Genomic DNA, 16,148 nt, shown 5'->3' on the forward strand with positions numbered 1-16,148 from the left:
ATGCCGTTGGCTTTCTTGGCCACCTGGCCACACTGCCAGCTCCTTCCCCTCTCTCCTGATCCTGATTTTTTTTTTCCTTTTTCTCTCTTAACCAGAACAAATTACTCCTTTCTTCATCAGGAACATAATTTTTGTTGCTTTGGTGAAGCACAGTTCCCCAACCCACAGGCTCAGCAGCCAGGTCCAGGGGAACGATCCCTTCCTCTCACAGGCTCAACTCGAGCAGGAGATGAGCCTTCTGTGCCTCATCTGACCGGACCCACACTGGGGTGACAGCCTGCTGCAGCCTCCCTGTGCCTGGCTGCCATCCTGCCACATGGCCAATGTGCATTTCTCCATGTATTTCTCAGGTGACAATTTTTCAGTTTGTTTTCTCCGGTTCTGATCCCATCCTTCAAATTGCTTACAACCTCTTCCAGCTTGATTGCATCTTTATCATTCAAACCACTACTGAAAGCACTGAAGAGAACCGGGCCCAAAATGGTTCCTTCAGTAAGACCAGTTTTCACCAAGAAATTAAGATACACGTCTTCGAAAAGTTTAACGTCCGTGTCAAAAAGGAATGAAAAGCGTAATCCATGTGCTGGCTAGGTCTTGAGATGGCACTTCATTGCTTTTTGAATCATTAATAGGTGGTTTTTACAGCATAAGTATGGCCAGAGTTCTTTTGACAGCAGAACCAAAGCTATTACTATCTTACTGTATTTTCCATTTTCACCTTGGGAATGCATTCTATCAGTCCAAGTGGTCCAAAATACAAACTAAGTTTGAAGTGCTTATCTTTGCCACACTCTCCACCAAAGTGCTTTTACTTTTTAAGTGCTATTATCTCTGCAAAATTCAACTGTTTAGATAACAGCTCTGTATTCAGTGGGTAGTATCTGTACTCCCCCTGAAACTTGCTGTGACTATCAAAGAAACAAACCTGTTCTACAGAGAAAAGGAATCCTGAAACAAATGAGTGACCTGCTCAAAATTCACTCATCAACTTAGTAACAGCCAGAAATAAAAATCAAGTTATCTTTGCTCCCCAAATAAACACTCCGAATAAATGCTACAACCTAGCTGTACTTTACTGCTATCTGAACAAAAGGAGATGGAGAAAGCAGCAAGCAGAAATGAGAAATTTAAGATGAAAATGCAGAGCCTTACCTGGAGTTGTCTGTATTGGGCACAGGCATATGGTCTTCACAGCTAGTAAACTAAGGTTAGTAAATTCAGAAAAGAGGTTAATAAAAATTTTTGATTTTCCTGGGAGAGTTCAGAGTTGAAACTCTGAGAATTAAAACACCACCTTACTTCCCATGTTCTGCCAGTATGTCCAGGGTGGTCAACCATGACTACTGCTACTGCCCCATGCCTAGGAGGCTCACTCCCATCACCACAACTGGACGTTTGCTCGCAGACCTACAAGAAGCCCAGAACTGGTTCCTGTAAACTGCTGTCCAGGGCAGGGGTGAGGCTCTTGGGTAAGAAGTTTGCACAGCTGCTCTTCACTTTACTATGGTAAAACAGAGCGCTCTATACTAAAACTACCAGTCATCTTTCCTGTGTAACAGAATTGATTTGGGATTCATTTAACAGTGTTTATCCCCCTTTAGCAGGCTTAATCTAAGAATCTGAATCCATGAACCACAGAAATCTGTTTTGTTTTCAGAAGGAACCTGAACCTCCCCTCTGACTGTGTGCTGCTTCATAGCCAATACTCGATATCCTTTCCTGAGGATGATACCTATTCTAAATTCAGACACTCATTTCAGGAGATAGCTAGGACTGTGGATTACTGTATCAGTCATTCACGGCTGGAGCTCAGGAGCCAAATGTAATTATAAGCCCCAGCAAAAAATAGATATCCAAGTCCAAAATACGCTACGATTTGACACAATTTGCATAAACCAGGATTTCAAATCTGTCATTAAGGACAGGAATTGGGGACATTGAAAGTTGCCATGAAACAACCTGTTTGTAATGTACATAGACTGACTACTTACTACTGTTGAGTCTCCTGTGTCAAACATTCGCTGGCTAGATTTTAAACGTCTTCATCTCATATCCTGCACTGCATCTTTTCAAAGAGATCATTTATGGCATTTGATTTCAGAGCATATATCCCAGGGTATTCCAGCTGACAGCGTACGGCTGATGTAGCTGACACAGTCCACACGCAGAATTTCAGACTGAATTGGAACTCAATCAAAAAAGATAGAAAATAACTCTTCTATAAATGTAGTTATAGATACAGAGATATATATTATTTTTTTCAGAAGTGACTACAAAGGATGTCCTATCTTTTTTCTTACATCTATGTTGTGTTTACATCTACGTGTTCAACTGTGGCAGAAAAATTCCCTTGTCAATTAGGATTTCCTATTCTGTTGTTTCATGCTGTACCTCAAGCAAGCAGATTTTCCGTTGCCCTAACAAAAAAGGGAAACATTAGAGGCACAGAAATAATAACATAACATGATGAGAGGGTTTTGTGGCACAGTGGATGGGCCTATCCACTCCTTCAGAAAAGCATTTGTATATTCAAATTGATCATCCATTTAACTCCAAGGGGCTTTCACTGGAAAGACAAACAATGCTAAACTCAGGAATTCCTAGGCTTAAATCCTCCCCCTACCCTTTTGTTCATTCTCACACTACAAGGATTAAGCCTGCACCTTTTAGCTGTAGAAAACAAACAGGGCTGGTTTCAACCAGTACTGATTGAACAGTTACAAGTTAAGAACTCTGAAATGTAATGCAAGAGGTCTGTAGGAAGAGATAAAATCATGTACCACACACGTGTTCTCCCGGCAACACTTGGGATTTACTTCCAAGTTTTCTGGTCTTGCAGAGATGGCAAGACAAAACCTCCATGATGAAATTCCCATGCAGAAAGCTTGTCTCGACCCATCTATGCCCATACTAGGAAGACTTGTCTCTAGAACATCACATATTTATTTCCTTTTCAGTGTATTAGCCTTTTTTAACAGTATAAAAAACATCACCTGAGAACAGACCTGAAGTTCAGAGGAATCCACGGCTCCCATTCTTGCATTTAAGCCTCCTTGTAATTCCAGCCATATAATTCAACACCACACACTTAAAAAAATATAAATCCTGTTTCTCAGGAAAGACTCTTACAGCTGTTTTTTCCTCAAACCCAGTTAAGGAAACAACCCTAACTGTGCTAACACAGACTTAAGTATCAACAGTGGTTGCATCCACAGTCTCTGGGGAGACTCCCTGTACCATGAATGTCATGACAGTTATTTGATTATTCTGTAATACTGCCAAGGGCAGTTGACAGATTATCCAACCGTATTCCTCTTTTAATAAGAGCTACAGCTCTGTTTTGCAACATGGTAAAAAAAATAAACCCAACTGAAATCTGTTATTAAATTTAGATAAAGTCAGAAACAAACAGAGAGTCCTTCATCTTCCCCTTTTAAACCAGTCAAATAAACATCCATCTGAAATCAGTGGAGGCTTTGTCAGTATTTTCCAAAGCAGCAAGTAAGCAGACTTCTGTGACTGCTATAAATACGCAAGAATATTTATCATGAACATGTATCAAGCAACATCCTCACTGCAACAAAGATGTACTGCCTGAGAAAGATGGACAGCTCGGTGATCTGCCCCTAAACTAAAGCTTTTTAAAGCACATCAGTTGAGCTCAAGGCTGTCTCTGTGCTAGTACTCCAGAAACATTTTTAAGATAAATATTTCATGGGAAGAAACACTTCGAATATGCATAGAAGTTTTCAGATTTCAAGTTACTCTTATCTAGATGCCAGAAATCAGGATGAAAAAGCTAAAGACCTGAATCTGAAAGAGGGGGGCTCACTTGTACTAAAGCAGGAATAAATAATCAAATCACACATTCAGCCCAACTCCACTTTAAGTTAAAACAAACAAAACCCCATCCTGCTTGCATGCTCCCCCATGTCTATTCTTCCCAAACTCAAGAGAAAGCCCCCCAGCCACAAAATAAACAAGTCACTGCAATCTTGCCTCCAGTAACATGGTTCTGTGAGCACAGCCACTAAACACAGCGCTCCTCCGAATGCAGGTCTGTGCAACCGTACCTGTCTGAGCTCCAACTAGACAGATCTGGGCAATAAGCCTGGCTTTAAATGGCTTTGTCTTTGCCCGAAGAATGATGCCACGCCCCAGAGATTCAGGTAAATTACTTTAGGTTACCACTGCCAGTGTTAACACGGGCTTTGCACTGTCTCAGCACAGTATTTGAATGACACTACTTGAACTGGACATTTTTCTCCTCAACTTGTTAGAGATGCAGATTACAGAGAGCATTACTATGACCCTGATGACTGAGCTAATTATGTAAATATACCACATAGATCTTGAAGTTGTACAAAGATCAGTCATAGTCTGAATACAGAATTAGTTGGACTTTTTCCAGCATCCCGATTTCTTGGAAATGTTGCCATATTCGGGCCAATAGCCTACAGCAATACAAACTTCTACATGCCAAACTAATTCCCAGATATCCCCCTCACTCTGTGCAAGGGACCAAAACAGTCATCTGTTACGGAGTTTTCAAACAATAAGCTTTAATTGCCTTATTAGAAAAATAAGCACTGAAATATATATAAATGTGATTACATTAAAGTAATTCTGTAGTCTAACATACTAGAAACCAAAGCCCAGTCATATTTTTAATGATACAGAGTAGCAAGATTTAGGTTTTAGAAATTTTCCAGAGAATACCGAAGTATGCAGGATCTTTTAGGAAACCACAGTAAAGACGAGACAAATCTCCACGTTGCAATAAAAACTAAGTAGATCAATTTATTCTGTATACTATACAATGTGTAAGTTTGTAAAGAACAATTGACATTTTTATCACCTTAACATCCTGACTGGGTGTAAATATGTCCAACAAAATGTACTCCTGTGGCCTTTACACAAACACTGTCCTACTACACCAAGAACAATGAGAGGGAAGCCTTTGGTGCTACTGATTTGGGGACGTATCTGCGGAGTTGTAATTAATCCACTTAACTACCTCAAATAAAATATTGGTGCTATCTGCTATTATAAGCCTACGTGAGTACTACTCTAAAAACTAAACACTGTCTATCTTTAAAGGCAAGATATGAAAGGGACTGCCGGTCTACAGTGTGGACAGGTTTTCTTTGAAAAAGGCAATTATCAAATGGTAAAACTCATATAATACATTATGTACATAAGTTTGGATAGCTGAGTTATCTTGCTGGAGTAAGCTGAAAGTAAGCATCGATTTGCAGTCACATTTGATTTACTGTTAAGTGATTATTGGACTTAAGTTTTATACAGTGTATAGAATCAAAATAGCTGTGTCTGCTGCTGAGGTCTGTCAGATGTGAAGGCTCATAATCAGTCATTGACCTAGTTGGTATTACAGTACTTCAAATATACACATGGATAATATATTCATAGCTGAACTTGTAGTAATCCTAAGAACTGCAAGTCACTGAGCGAACATCGGAAGAGCTTGTGCTGTCCAATGAGCAGGACAGGCTGATTTGTAGTTAAGTGAGCGGAATGTTTAAATTTAAATGGCTTTTTTTTTTAAACCTTCCCAAACATCAAGAAAGCTCACCTTACGTGAGCTACAGAATAGTGGCACCAGACAAGTCACCTTAAATTGTTTAAAATTTGTTTCAGGCCCAGTCCTATCATTAAGTTTCAATTTCATTTATACATACAAAAATAAAGAGGGATTTTCACATTAGGACAAGCATCTATAAAAAGCAGCTTGCTTCAACATATCCTGTTTCCTTGCTCTTCTCCCAGCCTAATTTCTTAACTTAAAGAAGTCAAGTAGGTGTGTTTCTTCGACCTGTTCTGCAAAAATCACAAATTCTTTATAATACTAGTGGAGGATAAGGACAGGCTTGACACAGCCCATTTAATTGTCAGAAAAGGGTTATACATACTCGAATCAGGTTAGTAATTTCAAAATTCTCTGGAATAACTTCTCTGAAGACATTATACAGACACCAATAGACTTCGCTCACATTCTGATCAAAACAGGACTAAATTAAAGAGTATTCATTTTCTCTTGATCATTTTCTTATGTTTGCCTTTAGAAAGAGCATTGCAGAAAATATGGGCCAGCATTCTTTTTGACTAGCAGTCCTTTATCCTGTAAGGCCTTTCTGAATGTCAAAGCTCATCCTTCTAAAAAACATGCCTCTTGAAGAGTGTTTTCTCTTACAGTACCTACACGGGTGCTTTGTTTTTAATAGTCTGTTTCAGAATTGTTTCTTTGAAGAAAAAGATATTCAGTAAACTGATCTTTGTAAAGAGTTTCTTATACTCCCAAAGACTGGGTATGAAAATCAATTACATTATGGATGGCAAGCTAGTACTTACGGCCTGCATCATAAAGATGAACTGAAGTTCATTCCTATTTTCTGATGTGAAAAGTTACCTATTTCTCAATAGGTCACTATATAAATACCACTTCCAGTTCTTTGTTTCCCCAAAGCCAGTGAGGGGCTGCTGTATAACAAAGAGAAAAAAAAAGGAGATAGTTTACTACTACTCCAGGAGTCCAAGGGGAAAAAAAAAAAAAAATACTTCCAGAAGTCTAAAATAGCCCAAAGACAATTGTGTATCAAACCTTAGCAAGCCTAGATTTGGTCTTTGCCCCAGAGGAAACTCTCTAGAACAGCACGTTTAGCCATCTTCCACGTCATCAGACAGAGCATTTCAGCTGTAAAAGCTCGAGGAGCTGCTGAACAGAAAGGGCACTTGCCTCCAATTATAGGTACAAATTCCGCATTTGAATGCTGGACATTGTTGCCAAACAAAATATACAGCTGCAAAAGCATAAGGCTGAGTCAAGTGTAAATGTATGTGTTTCACAAATTTCAGGTATACAGTTTTTACTTTCAGTAGCAAGATTCTGGGCTCTTAGTTTCAGGACAAGACTTTGAAAGATACAGAATCACTTGTGCTTTGACTGGCACATTATCTGCTTTTTAAAATGTAAAACTAATAGACGTTTGCAAAAGGTTGTGCAAAACTATTGTATTTACAAAAATGGCACAAGAGTGAATTCAACAGTCTATGCACATGCACACTTCATTCACGTCTTCAACAAAAGTGTGTCCTAAGCTACGGAACTGAAAAGAATACCAGCTTCAACAGGCAGTTGTCAATAAGCACTAGATTCACAAGAGTTACACCAGAATGGGCAAATATTGCCCAAGTAAAAACTCTATTGTTAAAGCTGAAACAGGTTTAAGGCCGTTCAAGTTCAAAAGCAGAAACAAAATTCAATCAGAGCCCTGTCTTTGTTTTTATACATGCTTTACCATCTAGCAACTTGTGGTCTAAACCTCTATTTTAGACAACAAACCCAAACACAGAAGAAAAACCCAACACAACTGGAGGTTATATTAAATACAAATATGCTGTAATTAAGATGAAATAACAAAAGCAGAAACATTAGAAGTTGTAAAACTTGCGATGTCACTTGCTGGAACCAGTCCTACACTAGGAAATGGGCAATATGTACATTTTCAAGTAGATTACATTGCTCTAACCAAACCTGTCCTTTTTAATCAGTGCATTGTTCTCAACTAGTCCAAATACTACACGTTTTACTCTTAACAGTACTCCCTTACAATAGCAGCACATGCTATCGCTACCTGCAAAGCTGTCAGTCTCATGACTTAGTGTAAGAAAGAAAGAGGGGTATGTGAGGGGTGAGAAATAACTATTAAGGAGAAATAACAGGAATGAGAATAATCATGCAGTTCAGCTCTTCTCGTCAGCCAGCCAGCTTGCTAGCAACAAGAGATGGTTTCCGTTGTGGAAGATCCTGTGGAGTAGGAATATGGTCACCAGTGACTTCTGTCTTGTCAGGAGCTGCAGTAGGCAGTTGCTTATTCTTCATCTTTGCTTTAGCCATGTTGTAATCACCAGAATCAAAGTATTTTTGCTAGAAGACAAAACATACATGTATTTAAAAGCCTGAAATCTTATCAGACACATAACACTGAATTACACAGTTATAAAGATTCTTCAAATTTTAAAAACAGTTATAAAATCTTTCCGATTTGGCAAAAGAGCTCTATGCCAATTAAAAAAAAAAAAATCAAGATTAAGAACAGACAGCTGAAGTCTTAACAACAGACAAGTATACAGTTATGGTTAGATCATATACCGTTATACTCACACCATACTTGAGCACGATTTTTGCCCTGGTTTTCCCAAGTGCTCTCTGGTCTCCCACAAGTGAAACCTTGGGGTTTGTAAATTTTGTTGCAGTGAACAAGTCCTGCTGCACAAAATTACCAAACAATGCATGAACTAAAGCTGGAGAACAGAGCCCGTTCTATCACACGAGAGATCAAAGTAGCATGAAACTGCATGCTAACAAGAAAACCTCTTATCTGCACAAATTAAAACAGTGAAACTATAATCCCTAAAGTTCCCAAAGCAATTATTTAGCGAAGTCAAATCTACTGTGCCGTCCTTCTGAAAAGCACTGTGTGAAGGAAATTCTTATCCCACGCTCCAGGTTTCTTCTGAATACAAAAGTGAATACATTAAGTTTGAATTTCCAAGTCAGTGATCCTTAATATTTCAGCAAATTTTTATCAGCTTTACTTTTGTCTTTTTTGTTGTCAGATTTCTCAAAATACTAAGGTATCTATGGATGTTAAAGCCAAGTGACTATTATAATTTATCTGCATCATGCTAAGATGAGGCATGGAATTCCATCCAAATTCTGCATCAAGTCTTCAACTGTTCATTGATACATTTTGCAGGAAAAGTTGTATTTTGTTTACATCTTACTATGCAGTCTACTGTTAATGTACTTGTAACTAGGAGGACAAAAAAAACACCAAACCCCACAGATTTGGTAAAAACATTTACACTGGTAACGCTGTTTACAATCACAATCGTCCCTCATTAGGGGGGATATACAGCATAGATTATATGGGCTTATTCCTCAGTCAGTTGAACAACAGCCATCACTATTTGCCATCTTTAAAGTCTTTCCAGGCAGCGTATTACTACCGTACTCCTTATTTTGCATTAGTACGAACCAGCTGCAAAATGTTCAGTAGCAGCAGTTGTTAGAAGTAATTTGAACACCTGACTTAACAGGACTTTACCTAAGGGTAGGGGGCTCCTGAGAAAGGCTTTCGATATTCCCAGCCAGAGCCTTAAAGTTACCAAATCTGTTTTTCTGCAGTCAGTAGTTCATCTGAACCACACACTTCTATTCATAAACCTTCCCAATTTAATCCTTTTGCTCATGTAATCCCTGTTTACACCACAGTGTTCTAGCACCGCATCTGCAGACTAGACCTCAATGATCTGATTTGGAAAAAGTCTTTCATATTTTGCCCTTCAAGACTGAAGCAACCAAAAGAAACTTTTAAACAGCATCTAGAGATTCGATCAATCTTACGATGTCTAATTGCTGTTAACAGATACCTATTTCTGTCCATGTAAGAGCTCCAAATAGAATCCCTCTACAGGAGCGTGGTGTAGCACAGTTCTCATCTACTCTTATTCTGGAGAAAGTGTGCTAATAACGGTGTGTGCATCCAATGCAGAACATTTCTGGGCAGCAAATATCAATGGGCAGAGTGTGTTCTAGTTGCCAAATTGAAGAAAATCTGGGCTACAGTTGACTACATAAATTTAGAAGAGTATCTGAGAAAACCTACCATCTCTCATGCATTAGATTATCAGTCCATTTCTTCCTTTAACTTATTCCTGTATTTTCCTCTGATTTACTCTAGCTTCTCATAGATGGCCTGCATTTGAACATCCCTTTCAAATTGACTCTATCTGTCCAGGTGTCTTCATGTCACAAATGCTATCTGAAATCACAGTCACTACCCTCACTCTATTTTAAACTTCAGCAATCCGGGCAGCCCGAAGTACACCAGGCGTCTATATCAAGTAAAGATGCTTCCTCATTTAAGACACTGAGCACACTAAACAAAAAAAATAAAAATAAAATGAAAGTTATTACCACCGTATTAGGAGTGGAGAACTGAAGCAAGCAGATTATGAATTGGAATCCACAACTTTACACCATCTTTCATCACAGAAGAAAAATACAAGTTTGTCAATAAAAATGCCCGCTGGCCTACCTCTGCTCAAATTTGAAAATACAGGCTGCAACAACTTTTGCATTAAATAGTGCTATAATCAAGGTGATGATATTGCACGGAGTGTTACTGTCCGTGGCGAGTTTTCCTCACACTTGCACTGAGTGCAAGCAGGTGTAATTCCTTTATGGCCATCAATTTTTAGGGAGTGGATGCCGGTCTGGTTTCCTGAAATGTCATCACAACACGTACTTACCTTCTCCCTTCTGTGTCTACACATAATGAACCCACTGAAGTCTCATTTAGGCTGCCTGTGACCACAGAGCAGCGTAACTCACAAAAGGACTCACCTAATCTATCACCTGCCTGTTCCCAGCAGCCATTAACTATGCTGCATACGCTCCAATTTATGAAAGTTTATCCAAAAAAACCTGCCGACAGTAACAATTCCCTGGAGATGTTACCAGAGAGCACAGAATTAGATCAGCACTGAACTCCAACAGTTGGTTTGCAAAGGATTTATACTTGGAATCATTGCATGCACTCAAAGGGCCTAGACAACAGAAAAAAAAAAAAAAAAAAAAAAAAAAAGCACCATCAGTAGCAGTGGTATACCGGGATTATTCCAAGAACAGAGTTCTAGCATGCCTGAAAGGCATTACATAATCACTTCATTAATAATTTAACTAAAAAAACGAGCAGTTAAATAACTAAGAAAGTAAGACTGGTTAAATGTGAAACAATATTGAACTATAACTCAACTCTTCATTCTTCTATCACCATTTTTTGGTTAGGGTGTATATTCATAGTTACACTGCCATTCTCAAGCCACTGATGGCTGCTGTTTTACACTGACACTCAGCTTTCGTGTGCTAAAAACACAGAGAGCGGACATATGTTCTGGGGACATAAGAACGGGCAATATAAGATCCATACAAAACAGGGATGAGGTTTTCTGACCCTTCCTGTTTACTAAAATATTTTTTTATTAAGTCTATCACAGCAGCACTGGACCAGCTTCTAATTTTTTTCTAAAACGTGAAGTTGAGCCATTGATGCTGTAAACGTTATTAAGGCAACCAAGCGTTTGTTTTGTGGAAATAAATTTCCTTGTACTTTCCCAAAGTTTAAATTTCTTAGCACTCTTACTCAGGCGCAAAGGCCTGTGGAGTGGAAAAAAAAAAAAAAATCAAAAAAAAAAATCACAGATACTGGAATTTTAGAATTTCTTGTCCATACCCTATGGACAATAAAGAACTCACTCCTTTCTGAAGCCTCTTCCTCAAGAAGTCTGAGCCTCCTGGCTTCTGGCCCAGATGAGGATATCTTGCTTTCAATTTTGCCTCTTCAGCTTTTTCTGGGCTGATCACCTTATCCTCCATTTCCTGAAAGACAATTAGCAATACTGTAAATGAAATACACAATAACGAACTATTTATGCTGAATACCTTTGCAGGTAATTCAGCAACATGCCAACCGCTGCTACCAAGTGAACGTAACAATTATTTGAATACACATTTTTGTATATTCTCTCTCAAATACTGACAGCAACTGTAGGAGTTCAGCCTCCCATCTTAGATACCTTTCCTGGAAATATGTTTGAAACTAATCAGTGCATTTCTCTTTCACATAAAAATAGTCTCTTCTAAACCAAAATTATTCCATTTTGAAAAAAACAACCCAAACCCAAGAAAACCCCCAAACAAACCCCCCCCAAAATCAAAAACAGTTTTTGGTCGACACAAAGGTTTCACTAAGGACAAACAAGTGCTGAAAGCTGGGCAAAAGCCACGGGAGTTTTTTTTCAAGTGCCTCTCTTTGGTCATGAAGTTGCACAGACAGACTAGCACTTGCATTGCCACAGTCTAGTCTGCATGACTGCTCTAACTGTAACGTGTTGATATTCACTGGGAAACAGTGTTAAAGCAGCTCAGCCTCAAAAACATGCCTGCTATCATATTAATAGTGACAATACTGTATTTATAAATGTTTATAATTACCCTAAAATTATAATGAAGGCTGCTGGATAGTATATTTGTGTAAAATAAAATGCCTATTTTATAAGCATACTGTAAAATACGGATGCTGAAAGTAATCTTTTGAAGATACTCATCTGGTAAAAACTGCAGTTTGTACAACCAGTCTTTCAACACTGATCTCTGCTTTACACTCATCTGTTCCAGTCCATGAAGCAATTTGATGTATGAAGTACAATTTCTTCTACTGGATCATTTCTAAAATATCTTCCATTCAAAATTCTTGTTTACTATTTTCCAGCATTTGGCCAAAGTATTTTTTTTTTTCTTTTTCTTTTTTGCATGGAAACCATTGCTAGTTCAGGGAAAATATATATTGATTTGCACTGGCTGCTGTAGTTCTTTAATTGTTATTACCATCTGAACTCACAGAAAGACTTTTAGGCAGGAGAGAATTGCCACTGAAATCAGGAGGGCCTCTCATCTGTGAGTAAGGTTTCATAACCACTTTGAGCTGCTTAGGCAGCCCCTTCACACTTTTCCATCCATGTCATCATCCTTTGCATTGCATCAGTCAGCGTGACTCTGCGTGCACTCCACGTGAATGGGTTACAGAAATTAATTCAACAGAAATTTTTTTTTCCCCCCCTTCTTGTGCTATGTTTCATTTGGATCAGTTTCCACACTCTGGATCACCAAGCAGCTGCACAAACAGGTATGTCAGCAGAGCAGCAGGGAGGGCAGAGGAACACAAGCAGCTGGGAGCTAAAGCCAGAACTGCCACAGAACCAGAGCCACCCCACTAGCCCAGCCTAGTGCTTTCCTATGTCTCTTACAAAAGCTGTAATATTCAACACCTTTCTGGTAAAAAAACCTCAGAAGCAACAGACATAACAGAGCTAAAATATAACATCATCGAGTTGCTCCATTAGGCCAAGACATCTCAAAGACAGCTTTGCACAATACAGTGGCAATCTGAATTAACAGCTTTACCAAGGAAAGATAGAAATTCTCCTAACAGTTCAAGAGAAATTTCTGTGAGGACAGGAGCCCATGCTTTTTGAGATGAAAACACAGCTAGGCAACACAATGCAAAATACAAGCAAATATAGAGGGCAAAGTTTCCCTGACACTACGGAACATAACTATACAATATACTAGCCAAGACCATGGTCTTCATGTGTTATAAAGATAATTCTGCTGCTGCTGTTCTTCCTATTGTGCTTTACGATCATGCTGACACTGACTGGATTTTCTCAAAAGCAATCCTTTCAGCTAAACTCTTTCAACATCTAATGCTGAATCACTGGATACTCACTGTTGAGCCAACAGACAAAGCATTCGAGGAGGCATGTTTTGCCAATACTAACCAAAAGGAGACGTTTTTTAAGAACAGAGGGCCAACAATAAATAGCTTACATAAATATGTATTCATGGTGCATCAAAGGAGACATTTATGCAAACTCACAGGGCTGACAAATCACCGCACAGCAGGCAATCAAAACAAAAAAATACTGTGTTATGCACCAAGGCAGCCGAAAAAGGATACAGACTATGGTCACTTACTCTTGATGACCAAGAACAAATCAGACTCAAAAAACTATGTATGACAAATTAGAGAATATCAATACAAAGATTTGGGGTGTCAAACAAAACCAGCTGATGGCAGGGTCAAAAAATACTTGAGACAACAGTTCTTTATATAAAATACAGTTAAGTGCAGAACTCCCTGCCAAAGGATACAGGTGATGCCAAGAATTTAGATGTATTCAGAAAGCAACTCGATGTGTTCATTCGCAGCTCAAAAGGCTTTTAAACCACAGATTGCTGAGACCTGGGATAGTTTTCTGGGGAAGATCACTGCATGCATGTCCTGACCTTATACTCTCCTGTGGATTAGATGGTATCAAGCACTCCTGGAGATGTGTTGTTGAGCCACAAAAGCTTTAACCCAAGCCAGGAAGACCATTCATGTGCTTACAACAGTCTCCCTTGAATTACAGAAACAACAACCAAGTGACTAGCAAATGATTGGGGGGGTGAGGGGCGTAGCAATCAAGATACACCACATTCTTCTTCCTGGTGACAACCACGCAAAAAAATTATAATTTTAGTTCTCTATAGGAATTTGACACAGCTAACGCAGTCTGCTTACTTCATTAAAAGGATCTACCAGGAAGGCTGCAGTTACCCAACTCATTTAAAGATAGCTTTTGCTTTTAATCTTTACAGAGGAACTAGGAGTATAAAGCTCAATTGGATAACTGAACTGCATGGCTAAAGAGCCATCAGCCTTTTCAAACTCTGGTATGAAGAGCTCATCCCTCTTTAGCAAAAGATATTAGACAAAACGTGAAGCAGAAAATGGGAAAAACATGACAACAGCACAACTCTACAGCAAACTGATATATGGCAAAAGCCAGTCCAGAAACAAAATGCACCACCTCTAACAGCTTCCTGAAAAATGTAGGCTTTTAAGGCAGAAAGAGTCAGTCAACCAAGCACATGTTCTCCAGTGTCTGAAGTTTCTTTGTTGTTGAACTTCCCCCTTACACCATCCTGTATTTTCACACCAAAACCAGGAAATGCTGGTCTTCCTCAAGTTTTGAACTCATATAGCTCTCCTGTCTAACATCTTTCTCACCTAACACATGCACAAGCTTCTTACAGCATGTTAGAAAAGTTTAGAAAAGAGGTCTGATCATGCCTCAAAGTTCATTTAGGGGCTTCATCTTTTTTTAAGCATACATATAAATCAGTACTGCAAAATGGGTTGTTTATGTAAGTATTTCAGAGCAAAGCATTAACTGAGTCAATGTTCAATTTCACCTACCCAAACAGTTTTAGTGACGGTTACTACTGCAGTGCCATAATAGCACTGATATCACAGTATCCTAAAAGGATATAAACTCATAGAACACAACGTTTTATTGTATTGACAGTTAATTCCTCTTGAACACATGAGATTAAAAACTAAATTAGCAGATCAGTAAGAGACTCCGATCTCTCAAAAAAAGGGTAATTTTTTAGAACACTTCAAGACTTCACTCTGAAACACAGCAAAATCAGCCCCAGTCACTTGACTTCATCAGAACACACTAGAAGGCATCACAATAAACTAGCTACCACATGTTTCGCTATGCTCTTATTACAGAGCTATTCTAGGAGTGCTGCATAGGCCAGGGATTTATTTTTATAGGCTTTGAACAGGACCAGTATCCCTTCAGTAGCCTACCTAGCATAAATGTTAACTCGAGCTGCAGAACACACGTATGTAAGAGCGGATTACAGGCCTGCCATAGAAGCTGGTTCTGATTACTGCACCTCTTGAGAAGGTATCACTCCGTATTAACCCCCAAAGCTCGCCTACTTGTATGACTAACTCATATTACAAATTGTAAATTATTAAACAAAAACATGACAGCTGACGTAGATTAAGCTTTTTCTTTTAGCGTCCTCCACAGCAGTACTTGTGTTTCATAACGGCTCCCTATCAGAAACAGCTGTGGTGATTGCCACCGAATCCCTACAGCGATGACAAGACTAAAACCAAAGGGCTTCGTAAAGCAATGACATGACTAAAAAACAAGCGGCTTCTTAAAGTCACAGCCAAGAGAAGGGAACTGCTAACCGCACACAGTTATCTAGGAAACCAAATCCCACTTAAGAAAGTATAAAATTATTAGTTACGGAGATAACGTAATAGTGCCATCACAAGATAACCCCATCAATTATTCTTCCTAAAAGCCTTAACAGGCCACGGCCACTGTGTTTTAGGTGCTTCTCCTCCTAAACAGCTTGCATTAAAAGCTGAAAATTTTCCAAAAGTGAAACAAAAGTTTAGCCACCGAATTGCTACTGGTCTCCGGCCGCTGCGACCCAGAGCCCAAATCCTTTCCCCCAGGACGCGCTGGCAGGCGGAGAGCGCGGCCGAGGCCGGTCTAGGGAGCGAGGAAGCGCCATTAGCCCCTCCAGGCCGGAGCACGCCAAGGATTTACCAGAGAACAGAAATTCCCAAGTGCTGAACCAACATGGTGGTGCCGCTCCTCCGCCTCCAGCCTCCGCCAGCCGCGGCGGCAGGGCCCGCGCCTTC

General features: G+C 39.3%; 1 protein-coding gene across 1 annotated transcript; it reads right to left on the bottom strand.

Moving 5' to 3' along the window:
- Window positions 1-4,541: 4,541 nt before the first annotated feature.
- ARPP19 (cAMP regulated phosphoprotein 19) lies at window positions 4,542-11,490 on the bottom strand. Its single transcript, XM_026855908.1, has 2 exons — window positions 11,342-11,490; window positions 4,542-7,945 (listed from the first exon to the last, which is right to left on the bottom strand). Exons 1-2 carry the CDS (start codon window positions 11,459-11,461, stop codon window positions 7,775-7,777), a joined length of 291 nt encoding a protein of 96 aa, XP_026711709.1. The 5' UTR covers window positions 11,462-11,490; the 3' UTR covers window positions 4,542-7,774.
- Window positions 11,491-16,148: the final 4,658 nt, after the last annotated feature.

The sequence above is a fragment of the Athene cunicularia genome (assembly GCF_003259725.1).
Source record: "Athene cunicularia isolate RWA chromosome 10 unlocalized genomic scaffold, athCun1 chr10_part1, whole genome shotgun sequence".
NCBI classification, from domain to species: Eukaryota; Metazoa; Chordata; class Aves; order Strigiformes; family Strigidae; genus Athene; species Athene cunicularia.

What these genes read in the sequence shown, in the direction of transcription:
- ARPP19 (XM_026855908.1), bottom strand. Translation starts at nt 11,461, where the DNA reads ATGGAGGATAAGGTGATCAGCCCAGAAAAAGCTGAAGAGGCAAAATTG. An exon ending in GGAAGAGGCTTCAGAAAGGA is followed by an intron (nt 7,946 to 11,341) that starts GTGAGTTCTTTA and finishes TTTGTCTTCTAG; the next exon opens with CAAAAATACTTTGATTCTGG.